The sequence below is a fragment of the Takifugu flavidus genome, unplaced genomic scaffold (genome assembly GCF_003711565.1).
Source record: "Takifugu flavidus isolate HTHZ2018 unplaced genomic scaffold, ASM371156v2 ctg470, whole genome shotgun sequence".
Taxonomy (NCBI): Eukaryota; Metazoa; Chordata; class Actinopteri; order Tetraodontiformes; family Tetraodontidae; genus Takifugu; species Takifugu flavidus.
In genome coordinates this window covers 1-12541 of record NW_026622086.1, presented here as the reverse complement: position 1 = coordinate 12541, position 12541 = coordinate 1, and the positions used below count along the sequence as shown (strand labels likewise).

At 39.5% G+C, this 12541-nt stretch overlaps 1 protein-coding gene and 1 long non-coding RNA gene across 5 annotated transcripts; both read right to left on the bottom strand.

Moving 5' to 3' along the window:
- Window positions 1–1998: 1998 nt before the first annotated feature.
- On the bottom strand, window positions 1999–4194 carry LOC130520664 (uncharacterized). Its single transcript, XR_008948986.1, has 4 exons — window positions 3981–4194; window positions 2757–2993; window positions 2415–2674; window positions 1999–2259 (listed from the first exon to the last, which is right to left on the bottom strand). It is a non-coding gene; the product is annotated as an uncharacterized LOC130520664 (long non-coding RNA).
- Window positions 4195–5475: 1281 nt separating this feature from the next.
- On the bottom strand, window positions 5476–11993 carry LOC130520661 (zinc-alpha-2-glycoprotein-like). Of its 4 annotated transcripts, XR_008948983.1 has the most exons (7): window positions 11849–11993; window positions 9974–10210; window positions 9634–9894; window positions 9202–9462; window positions 8335–8448; window positions 7971–8181; window positions 7321–7889 (listed from the first exon to the last, which is right to left on the bottom strand). XR_008948983.1 is itself a non-coding variant. In XM_057024385.1 (6 exons), the coding sequence occupies exons 1-5, from the start codon at window positions 11976–11978 to the stop codon at window positions 6304–6306; spliced, it is 957 nt and encodes a 318-aa protein (XP_056880365.1). In that variant the 5' UTR covers window positions 11979–11993; the 3' UTR covers window positions 5476–6121; window positions 6277–6303. The 4 variants fall into 4 exon arrangements, 3 of the variants coding, with proteins under 3 accessions (XP_056880365.1, XP_056880364.1, XP_056880366.1); XM_057024385.1 differs by lacking the exons at window positions 7321–7889; window positions 7971–8181; window positions 8335–8448 and adding exons at window positions 5476–6121; window positions 6277–6371; XM_057024384.1 differs by having other exon boundaries at window positions 7321–8181.
- Window positions 11994–12541: the final 548 nt, after the last annotated feature.

Below are 12541 nucleotides of genomic sequence, written 5' to 3'. Positions count from 1 at the left end.
GTTCAAACTGGCAAATATAATCTTACATGGGAATCAATCAGGGAACAAAAACCCAAGAGGGCGATTGTGGCAAAGTTGGGAGATGAATGAAGTTGTTGCTGAAAACCCTAATCTGGGGAGTTTTGCCCCAGGAATAGTTCTGGTGAACCAGGTGTGTGTTAAAAAAAATGGTCCAATGTTTCAGCTCACCAAAAGGCACGAGACAGTGTTTCAGAATTTTAGGAAAACCTTTTTTATGACCATGTTTCGCATTAAACTTCTCAGGGTTACCAAAAATGGCCAGAATAGAGGTGGCAGAGGCTGGTGTAGCAGCGCTTGAGGGGAGGGAAGTGAGAGGAAGTGGTGTTTTCAGTCTACAGGGAGGCAATCACCACGTTGATGGGGGCATGAACACGCTGTGACTGGAAGCAATATTATCAATCCCACTATAGCAATGCTAAAATGCACATCCACAGTGTATCCAACGTGCACACACAGTTCTCTGCTGTACAACACAGTAAAACTGGTGTTTTGAAATGGGGACCTGATTTTGTTTGAAGTCAACAGACACACAGGCATCATAGGAACAAAAACACACACTTGGAAGGTCTAAAGCACATGATGGGGACTTCAGGGAGACAATTTGAACAATTTGGTTTTCATATAGTGGCTCAGGCTAATTGCCAGCATATTAGTACACTGTGCAAAGCTCACAGGTTAAGTCACTCAAACACACCATCAGACAAACCCCAGTGTCCCCTCCTGGACACTGGGGGTCTTACAGGTCCCCAGTGGAGTGACGGGCTGTGCCTGGGTGCTGCTATGGCACAGTCCCTGTCTCTCTGTCTCTCTCAGCTGGACGTCCCGGCTGGTGGCTGTGCTGACAGTCTCCGCTTCTATTCTGTTATTTCCCTGGACATTCCTCCAAGCCATCGAAAATAAAATCCTCTTCAATTAATCTTTGGGTCTTGTAATGCTTTCCATTCTTAGGTTTTCTTTCTCAGTTTCTCTCTTGCTTTCTGGAATTCTCTTTTTCATTCTTCTTTTGATCTTCTTCTTATTGTCTGTGGTGAAATGAAATGGAAGCACAATTAATAGATGCTGTCAGGTGTAAGCCTTCAGAAACTTGTTGATCTGTTCATAACAATAGATGACATAAATGTTTCAACAAAAGTAGTGAAACGTACGTTTGAGCACCACTGCTGTTGTGCAGATTAGAAAAAAAACACATGAAAATGAAACAATGCTCAAAATTTTCCACAATGTCCAATTAACAGTTGCGTAAAGAATTTCTCTTCCATCAAGTGTGTTTCCATCTGAAATGAAAGGAAAATCCATCATTATGAATTAAAACAGTAATAAAAATAATAATTATGACTGTAAACTAATAATGTTGATGCTGACAAATGTAGCTGACACAATTTACACTATTGAAGCAGTTACATTTGTTATTTTCACACAGCTCAAGTCCAGTATTTCTCAAATCAGATGTTTCAAAACACCTCAATCATTTGAAACTTGAACACAAAGTTAAATTTTTAGCCTGTATTGTTTTGACATAATAATAATAATAATAATAATAATAATAATAATAATAATAATAATAATAATAATAATAAGTGCCAAAACCATAGAAAGGTGGGTGCTGCAGCGCCCCTGTTGGCAGAGGGTGGTTCTGTACATTCCACTGCCTGTACCAAATTGTAACTCTGTAGTAGCTCTTTTCTTTCTGAAACATGTGAAGCACGTTAATGTTGTTAATTAAATGGGAAAAAAAAAAACGTTGTTGAGACCGAAAAATCTCTAAAATAAGTTTCAACAGCATCGAAACAGCCAGAAAAGACCAGAGAATCACCAGGAAACGTTTCAGAGCTTCTTCTTCATGAGGGACTTTTACCAGAGTACCCACACACACCAGAAACCCCCAAACCACAACAATAAGATCCCACTGGCCTGTGTGCAGCCTGGATCACGACTCAATAACAATCATGCAGCAGTATGTAAATGTAAAGTTCTCACCCCACATGACAGTGATGGTTCTGTCTTCTGTTTGGACAACACAGCCATAGATGTTGGTGTGGATCAGGGGGACCTCAGCTGTCAGGATGAGGATCACTGATCCATCCCCAGAAGGCAACGGGCCAGTTACAGTGATCCAGTTTGCCTTGGGGGCCCCGTCTTCAGTCAGAGACACTGAACGCACTGATTTGTCAGTACTGGTGACGTGGCACTTCAGCAATGCCTTGGTTCTGTCAACAGGGTTGGCAAACACACGGAGATCTGCAGGAGGATAGAAAAGGTGATGATCAGGGTTGTCTGTTGTCACTCTTTGAACAGGGAACCAGCAGTGATGAGCAGCTCACTCTTCCTCTCAACATAGTTTTAGCTCATAACCAACACCAGGCTGCTATTTTAGGACCAGAGAGTGTGTTCACCTGTTCTTTTTTCTATTTCTCTTAATTTGATGTGGTGGATCATTTCTAGACAGTATCTCCTGATGAATTGTCCAAACAAATGGTTCCGAGCCTCATAGCCGTTCCACGAATCTTTAATCATTTCTGCAGAAGGAGACAGGGCTTTCCATTTCTGAGCTCCAGCATCAAACTGAATGAAACCCTCTCCATTCACTGCCCAGTTGTCAAAAGCAGATTCAAGCCTCTCGTCTGACGTGATGCAGCACGCCGCCGCTGAACATCTACAAGGATTGTTTTTTCTCTTTAGTTAAAGGTGTTAATTCCTCTTAGATGTGTTACAAAGCAAATGTGCTACAAACTTACTCCGTGTGTGATTGATGAATTTAGAAATCGCTTTGAGAGCATCAAAAACATCATAACATGCTGGTCTGCAGGTCCCAGGTAAGTTGTGGGATTCCAGGACGGGTTTGAAGTGTTCTTGTTGTGTCCCACTGTCACAGTGAGAGATCACAACTCCATCAAACTCTGTAACTTGTTCAAAATGGAGCCCAGATCCAGGCTGAACACGTCCTGTAGACAAGAACTCAAGAGAATGGGAACCTGAAACACACAAACAAATGGAGTTCTTGCATCAAAAGGTTCTGACAGGAACACAGGAAACTGTGTTTTAATGTCAAATTAGGAAAAAGGAAGAAGTTGAAACAATAACAAAGCACAAACTGAAAGGAAAAAGGCAGGAGCAATAGGAGAGAGAAAGGAAAGGGAATGAGGTAGAGGAGCGCAGTGGCAGTGTTCTTGGGTAGATCCAGATAACGAAGACAAGAATCTCTGGCTGAAGATAGTGTGGTTATCAGGAGCAACGTTGGGAGTTTATAATCCACGTCGGCGTCTCGCCTGGGAGGATCCTAATTTCAAATCCACTGGCTCTCAGCCACTCAGAGTTCGGGATTCTGTCTTTGCAGGATTACACCTGGTTGGAAACTAGGACACCTGTGGACACTCGTTGTTTAAATTTGGTGCCCTTCTTGAGGGTCTCACTCAGGCTTTGTAGGCCACACGGGTACCAAACAATCAGAAGAAATATCAGGCCGAATAAATGCTTTTTAAATAAATTTTCTTGCTTCCTGATCTACACTCAACAGTCGATGGCAGTAATAAGCTGAAACATAGTCTACCAACCACCAGTTTAAAAAAGAAGAAAAGGAAGATCATGAACTATTACACTTAATAAAGCAGCTTCTCCGGGTCTCCAGAGCAAACCATAAAATGTTCTTTTTCGTTTTCCTGTCTTTAGCCAGTATTTTATTATTAATATTTAAACGTGGTTGTGGATCATGGATCAGTCAGTCTTAAATCTTTGGATGTCCGTGGAACTTCTTTCGGGAATCTGTTCAAGTGTTTGACGCAAAGAGCGCGACAAGAAAGGCGCGTGTTTCAACGCTGCAGTTCGGTTCGGAGCCTGAGGTTCTCGATGAGTGTAACACGTGGTGACCAAAATAAACTTGATTCAATAAACTTGACAAATTCTGCGCGGCGTCTAACAACCCTGCAAATCCAAACTTTCGCCATTACAGTTGTGTCACCTACCACATTCTGCTGCTGGCAGCAAAACCCAGTAAAGCAAAAGACAGAACTTCATCTTCCTGCAGTTGCGTTTCCCAAATAAAAGTCCATAATTATTTGCTGTCGATGTTGGTGTTGTTGTGCATCCAAAAGAGGAGAAAAGATGAAGTTGTCTCTCCAGCGCTGAGGAACCAAACGTCTTCAGAACACCGTCACGATTTTTTTTATCTGTACGATCGTTAATTTTTGAATTTTTTATCACGCAGTAAACACCGGAAGTGGGTGTAATAGTTGGATCCCGCCTTACTTTTATTTTACCGAGACGTGAAATGTTCTTCATAAACTTGAGTGACGAACAATTAATAAGTATAAATTTGTAGGGTTGTTGTTGTTTGTTTGTTTTTTTGTTTGCCTTAATTGAAGTGATAAATGTTCCATCGTTGAACAAAGTTATAATTCTGTTCCTCTGAGCTACATTCTTGCTGCTTTAGCCTGGCTGCCTGCTCTTCACTGGTTGAAATATGTTCTATATTGACATTTTAATTCCGTACTAGTTTAACATCCCCTGTTCCTTCTGTAACTGCTCCATCTTCTCTCTGGAAGGCTGAGCTGCTGGTCTGTGTTTTCTCAGGGGAGATCTTGGTCAGACATCATCAGCCTCCACAACGAGCAGATAGCAGTTATTACTAAACTGATATTGGAGGTCCTACAGAATAGCGTCTGGAATGTCATAAAACATCTGAAGGTTACTGTTTGATTTGATTTTGCATGAGTACTTGTTACTACTGGTTTTTAATGAGTAGCATTAAATGGCGCTTTTGTTGTTATTGTCCTGAAAATAGAACTACTAAATCCTATTCTGCAGGAAACCCTGATACTGATTCTTCTTCTAAGTTTGACAACAATGCATTTATGTCTTCTCACTGAATGTATTAAAAAAGGTGATGTCTGTAGTTTAGAGACATGTTGAGATGTTAAAGATCTTTTAGGATCATTTAAGATCTTGAAAGTATTTGAGTTTTCACATGTTACCAAACAAATTTAGTAGAATGTGACAATAATAATACGAAGGTGACATGAAAATATCGTCACTGAAGTTTCTGTGGATGCTTTTTTGAAAAGCCATAAAAGTCATTATTACCTGGGTGAACAATAATTTATTAATCTGGCAGCGCTCTGATAGGCCAATAAATTAGTTGTATAAACGGACTAGATCATTTCTGTCCGATGTCTTTCTTTTTCATCTTTGTTGCACGTGTTTTTAAAGGAACACACTTTAGACTAATTCAGTATACTGATGCAAATCACTCGAGCCTTATTTTTGTGAAAGATCTTAAAAAACAATCTACATGAAAATTGTTACAAAAATATACATATATATTATTTCTCACTAATAAATTTTTATGTAAAAATAAGTCTAATCAAGTTGTTCTTTATAATCTGGAGTAAATAAAAATTCTGCCTCTTGATATAAAATATAAACTATTCTTCTAATGAAGGAAGTAAAAATAAGACAATCTTAGTATAAAGACATTTAATACAGTAAAAGAAGATCTTAACAAGTATGTACATTTATTTTGATATTCAATTTCATTAAATTAAAATTAATCGTTTATTGACAACATTCTTGGTGCCACATGACATCATCAAAGAACATGAGTTACATTTGATCATCAGTCTCTCAAAGAAATAAATTAATGTTTAAGTAAACGGTTCACTAAACAGTAGTTTGGTGGTCATGTTACATTAACATAGAAATAGTTATTTGTGTAATGCTTTATAATGTCTAAATAGGAAACCAAAGTGCTTACATAATAGATAAAAGGTCACAGGGAAAAGAACATAATAAAAAGTTTCTTTAGCTTTTTACACCTGATCACTGTTGTGACTTCACCTGTATGTTCTGTTTAATGTACTGCTCTGTTTGAAAGTGTCGTAAATGTGAACGTTAAAGCCGGTTCACTGCAAATGTTTGTGTTTTGATCCCCTGCTCAGTTGTATTACACGGGGCAACTTTAATATGGAGAATAAAAATATTCTGGATCATAGCATTTGTCTCTCGTCCAATCTTGACAAATATTCATTCTTCTGGTTATCCATCAATTCATCACTCCTTAAAGATACTGGTGGTTGTTCTTCATCACTTGAAACAATCCTCTTCTTGACTATTGTGAAACACAAATGGAGGCACAAATAATACATGTTGGCAGATATTTCATTACAAACATTGATCTGATCATAAGGCTAATTATTGAAACATTAATACCAAAATATCAGCTGACAGACTGATGAGTGTTTCAACAAAAGTAGTGAGACTTACATTTGAGCATCCATGCTGTTGCGCAGATTAAAAGAACACATGAAACCAAAATGGGAGCCAAAATGTCCAATTAACACCAGCAAGTGTTTTTCCATCTGAAACAAAAGGGAAATTATGGCAATAACAATAAAATACACTAGGTTTAAAACCTTGCATTATTCTGTATCATATGTTCCTGAACTTTTTTACCAGTTATATTTACAATTGGGCCCAGAAACAATCTATAGATCTGTACATTGGTGAGACTAAACAACCACTGTACAGATGCAACGCCAACTCCTCAGGTCAGGATTTGGCCATCCAGCTACACCCAAAAGATAAGGGACACTTATTTGAAGAAAGCAAAGCAAAGCAAATTACCACTGACCCTCATGAGCATCAATAACGCTCAGTGACTCAGCACAGCACAACTGTGGGATTCCCACTAGTTCATTTACAATTGAAGAAGCCTCTCAGATAAGAGGTGAAAACAAAGTTCCTTGAGCCAAGAATTCTTTTTGACCTGGATGATTGAGAACATTCATCAACCATTTCTCAAAATGCAGACCCATTAGTCCTTGCTTCCTCGCGCTTGTGAAACATCCTCAATCAAGCACTGTTCCAGCACTAAGTTTGCAAGCTACCAAGTACATTCCAATCTCCCGTAAGTGTCCTTGTTCTACCCCTTTGATCAAATATGCATCACATGTGACTTGTCTGGACTCAACTGCTTCCAGATTCAAATGACAAACATGAAATGAATCAATCCGATTAATGTCCAGTTGTGTTTCATCCCTTGAATAATTGACATATATGCAGCCTGTATTGCTTTGACTGGCCAAATTAAAGTTGTTTTTTTCAAAATGGGTAAAACACAAATGAACTAAAAGAGTCAGTGGTCATTTCATGAAACATCCTGGGAGAACTTCCAAACTGCACTGATAAAGCTGCGATCCCAGGGGATTGGAACCCACAACCTTGTTGCTGTGATGAGACAATGTTAACCACCTCATCTAATCAGACATTCCCTCATGTAAATGAAAATAAACATTATCACACAGGCTCTTAAAATTAAAACTCATTTATTGCAGGAAGTAAAAACATACAATATTTACAAATACTGTATTTAATAATGGAAAAAATAGAAACTCTTAAGGACTTCACACATCAGGTCCTGCAAGTTAGTTACAAACACTGTTAAACAGTTTACTATTTTACACACAATATTAGTCGACCAGTTTCACATGAATTTGTTAGATTCTTCAAGGAAGAACTTCAGAATTAAGTTTTAAGAGTTAAATTTCAACACCACCAAGGATGTAACTGAAACCAGTCTTTCAGAAACAGAAATAAAGTCATCAAACATTCAACAATATAAGATTTTTACAATGTCGAAATAAGTAACCAGTGTTTTACATAAAATAAATAAAGATGATGCAAACAAAATAAAGGAGAGATGAATGAGTAAATAACACAAAAATAATAAAAACCAGACATAAAGTGACAGCATTATGAGGTGTTTAAAGGCAGTTTTGAAAGATGAGTGTTAAGCTCTGATTTAAGAAGTTCAAGATCATTAATACTGAATTTAGGGTCAAAGTGCTAAAGTTTTCCATAGTTTGGCTTCTTGGCTTCTTAAAAAAGATGACAGTCAGTGAAGGTTAGACCCGTGTCAGCAGCATAAGTCCCAAAGCTCTGCTACTGGATGACAACACAGTCCAAATATTACAGCACATGTGACTTTGGATCCTCTGTTCAGGTCTACACGTTTCTATAGACGTGCACTTTCAGCATGAAGAGTAAAACATCCTGGATCATTGATGTCGTCTCTGCTCAAGTCCTCCGTGGATAAAATCCATCTTCCCCCAGTTATTCATCAATGGGCTCATGAGAAAAGTTTCCTTCACCACTTTTTCTGCCTTGTGCCTATGAAGAAATAAAATGAAGGAACAATTAATAGATGCTGACAGGTGTATTTCACAAGAAACATCATTAACATTCTATTAATGCAGGGCCACAATAGTAAAATATCAGCTCACAGACTGACTTGAAAGTTACAATCAAAGAAGTGAGACTTACACAAAAGAGTCATTACGGAGATTAAACAACAAACAAAGATGATGCCGATAATAATCCAAAACGTCATCGGGACACCTGCATAAAGGATGTGTTGTCCATCAAGTGTGTTTCCATCTGCTCATAAAAGAGTATAAACAACAAAAACATGATTATTGTAATCACCAAACTGGCCATACTTTACTCTATGCAGCATGTCGTCATGTGTGTTATTGTAATAAACGTATTTTTAATATTTTGAAAGCTGTGCTCCGAATAACAGAAAGTGTAACTGACTCTATTTAGAGTATTTCAACTGTTACATTTATTAACTGTCTGGACCAACGTGACATGCCGACAGTTGTCTGAGGCCTGGACACAGACTGAAGCTCAACGTTGCGCACTGATAATTCTGTGCCAAGACGATAGAAAGGTGGGTGCTGAGCTGCTGCAGCGCCCCCTGCTGGCAGAGGGTGATTCTGTGCATTCCACTGCCTGTACCAAATTGTAACTCTGTAGTAGCTCGTTTATTGTTGGAAACATGTGAAGCACGTTAAATGTTGTTAATTAAATGGGCCAAAAAAAACTTGTGGAGAGACAAAAAAATAAGTCTCAAATAAGTTTTAACAGCATCGAAACAGCCGTTTCTGACAGAGTTAATGACCAACACTGCTGTAATCTCAGCCAGAAAAGATCCAAAGGTCTGCTTTCAGACGGAGGAAGACCAGAGAATCACCAGGAACGTTTCAGAGCTTCTTCATGAGGGACTTTTACCAGAGTACCCAACACACCAGAACCCCCCAGCAACAATAAGATCCCACTGGCCTGTGTGCAGCCTGGATCACGACTCAATAACAATCATGCAGCAGTATGTAAATGTAAAGTTCTCACCCCACATGACAGTGATGGTTCTGTCTTCTGTTTGGACAACACAGCCATAGATGTTGGTGTGGATCAGGGGGACCTCAGCTGTCAGGATGAGGATCACTGATCCATCCCCAGAAGGCAACGGGCCAGTTACAGTGATCCAGTTTGCCTTGGGGGCCCCGTCTTCAGTCAGAGACACTGAACGCACTGATTTGTCAGTACTGGTGACGTGGCACTTCAGCAATGCCTTGGTTCTGTCAACAGGGTTGGCAAACACACGGAGATCTGCAGGAGGATAGAAAAGGTGATGATCAGGGTGGGACCAGCCAGGGGAAGAAAAGATACTTTTGTATGTGTTCAGGTTAATTCCTGAATTATGTCCAATTTAATGAAGTGATTCAAAGCTGTGATTTTATTATATTTTGGGTTATATTTTGGACCAGAGAGTGTGTTCACCTGTTCTTTTTTCCACTTCTCTTAATTTGATATGATGGATCATTTTTGGACATTCTTCATTGATGAAGTGTCCAAAGAAATGGTTCCGAGCCTCATAGCCGTTCCACGAATCTTTAATCATTTCTGCAGAAGGAGACAGGGCTTTCCATTTCTGAGCTCCAGCATCAAACTGAATGAAACCCTCTCCATTCACTGCCCAGTTGTCAAAAGCAGATTCAAGCCTCTCGTCTGACGTGATGCAGCCACGCCGCCGCTGAACATCTACAAGGATTATTTTATGTAAAATGTTCAGTTCATTTTCAACAAAAACACATTACAAAGCAAATGTGCTACAACTTACTCCGTGTGTGATTGATGAATTTAGAAATCGCTTTGAGAGCATCAAAAACATCATAACATGCTGGTCTGCAGGTCCCAGGTAAGTTGTGGGATTCCAGGACGGGTTTGAAGTGTTCTTGTTGTGTCCCACTGTCACAGTGAGAGATCACAACTCCATCAAACTCTGTAACTTGTTCAAAATGGGGCCCAGATCCAGGCTGAACACGTCCTGTAGACAAGAACTCAAGAGAATGGGAACCTGAAACACACAAACAAATGGAGTCAAAACTCTGGACCCTCACAGTGGGATCAGCGGTTCTGACAAAAATAATCATGTTATAAATTGATCCCAATCTCAGGTCTTGTCAAATTAATATTGAAAGATGTAGACAGTTTAATATTATGGTTAATTATTTTAAACCTTAAGCTGTGAGTCGTATCTGCTCAAATTGGTGGACGGTATCAAAAAAAGCTAAAACATCTCTTTGATCATCATCATTGATCCTCTCTGAGCCAGACCACCACATGTCAGGATAAAAACCCACATCTCATCTCCTCTCATCCTGATCACCAGAACTCCTCAGGGCTGCTTCCTCGTTCCCCTACTATAATCCCTCTTCACAAACACTCAACTGGACAAAACACCACTAAAACAAACAACCAGAATGAAAAACAGCCTCTTTCCACAAGCTGTGAAGGAAACATGGAGCAGCAGGATGAGAAACAGGTCAAAGACCCAACAATAACCCAAAATATCATAATAGATTCCTCATAAACTGAATATAAACAAGGTTTACTACAGCACCTGAACAGGCACCAATAAGAAGAGGTTTAATCTCACTCTCTTCGTACTCTGTGTGCAGGCATCAAAATCAAAGCAAATCCTCAGATAGTCAACAACTAAAAAATACATCTGTGTTTGGACAGTTACCTGCAACTTTCATGCATATGCTTTTGATATTAAAATATTAAATAAATATTAAAACACACACACACACACACACACACACACACACACACACACACACACACACCACAACGCACACACAACGCACACACACACACACACACAGCAGAGGTACTTTAGCAAAGGTTTTATCAACCGGAAGTCTCAGTGTGCAGTACTGCTGCGCCTCCTGTATGAGTCACTGCTCAGTCAGGAACGCCACGCGCAATCAGCGAGAACCAGACAAACTCGCAAACTCAGTCATTTCGGTTCGGTTGGCACTATTTTCGTTTAGAATAGTGTCACTGCCCAAATATATTCAAGCATTTCACCAGCTTCCTGGTGCATTATTCGCTATTGATGTTTTTATTGCAGAGCTAAACAAAAACAAAGGGCGTTTTTGAATGTTCTTGAAAAGTCGATGGCAGTATCACCGACCAGTTGAGGTGTTCAATCAATCACGTCATTTTGAATATTTTATATTCATGCAGGAGTTTGGGGAGAGTTGTTTTAATCAGAATCATTGTGTGTTCTTTGATTAGCATGTTGGTGAGGCACTGACTGCTCAAGAGTCAGATTTACGATTAAAAAAACTAAAAAAAGCATCTTATTTCACCTTTTTTCTAACATCACACAACTACTGATAATGCTTCATATCCCATCAGCATTCCTCTTTCAGTTACACTCACAAACAACACAAACATATACACAGGAGCATATTTGTCCTGTAAAGAACTTTCTTATATAGCTATGGATAGAGCACCCATCTTGTCTTTAAAGTGCAGAGATGTGTGCAGCACAAATTAAATTTTGACCAATAGTAACTCAAATTCGGCAATTTTACTCAATGAAATGGCAGAAATGTGTAGTCATACTCCAAATGCATTTTTAACACATATACGTAGAAAATATTAATATTATTGATGTAAACTTTTTTTTTTTCCGCCTCACCTGCCTCCCCTGACCGCACGTCACTGCCCGCCCGGCGACTCTCTTCAGAACGTGTGTGTAAAGAAAGTTTCCTCAACTTACCGCATTCTGCTGCTGGGAGCAGGATCCAAAACAGAAGACAAATGTTCATCTTCCTAAATGAAGGTCGCTAAAACTTGCTGTCCTAAGATGAAACAGTCTGGAAGCACCGTGACGAGGGTTCATTGTGATAAAGACCGATTCTCTTAAAGGCGGGTCCAAAGCGCGACAACCACAACTCAATGTACGGTACACCGGGAGGGTGGGTATTTGGAGCATCACCCGATAGTTTTGGACCAATAAGAGAGAAAGATACCGCCTTGTTCAGTACCAGGAAATACCCGAGGTCGTTTCTTCGAGCATTTTAAAAGCGCGTCTCAAACTAAACGAATGTCGCAAGGCTTTAAATGGGCATGACAGTCGCAGTTCAATAAAGCTGGATCACTGTGCCACGGGGGGAAGTGTTCTGTCTGCCTCCCTCTCTGTTGTCTCCTCCCTTCTGCAGGCAAACTGATCAAGTGCATTTTCCACACTGGTAACAATTTCAACGTCTGCACAAAGGCTACAAGAGAAGTTCCAATGGAGTTAAAGTAACTTAGAATCAAGCGTTTGACTGTTGTTCAAAGAACATAAACGGTGAAAATGTGCTAATTTGCACACATAGAAACAGATCAT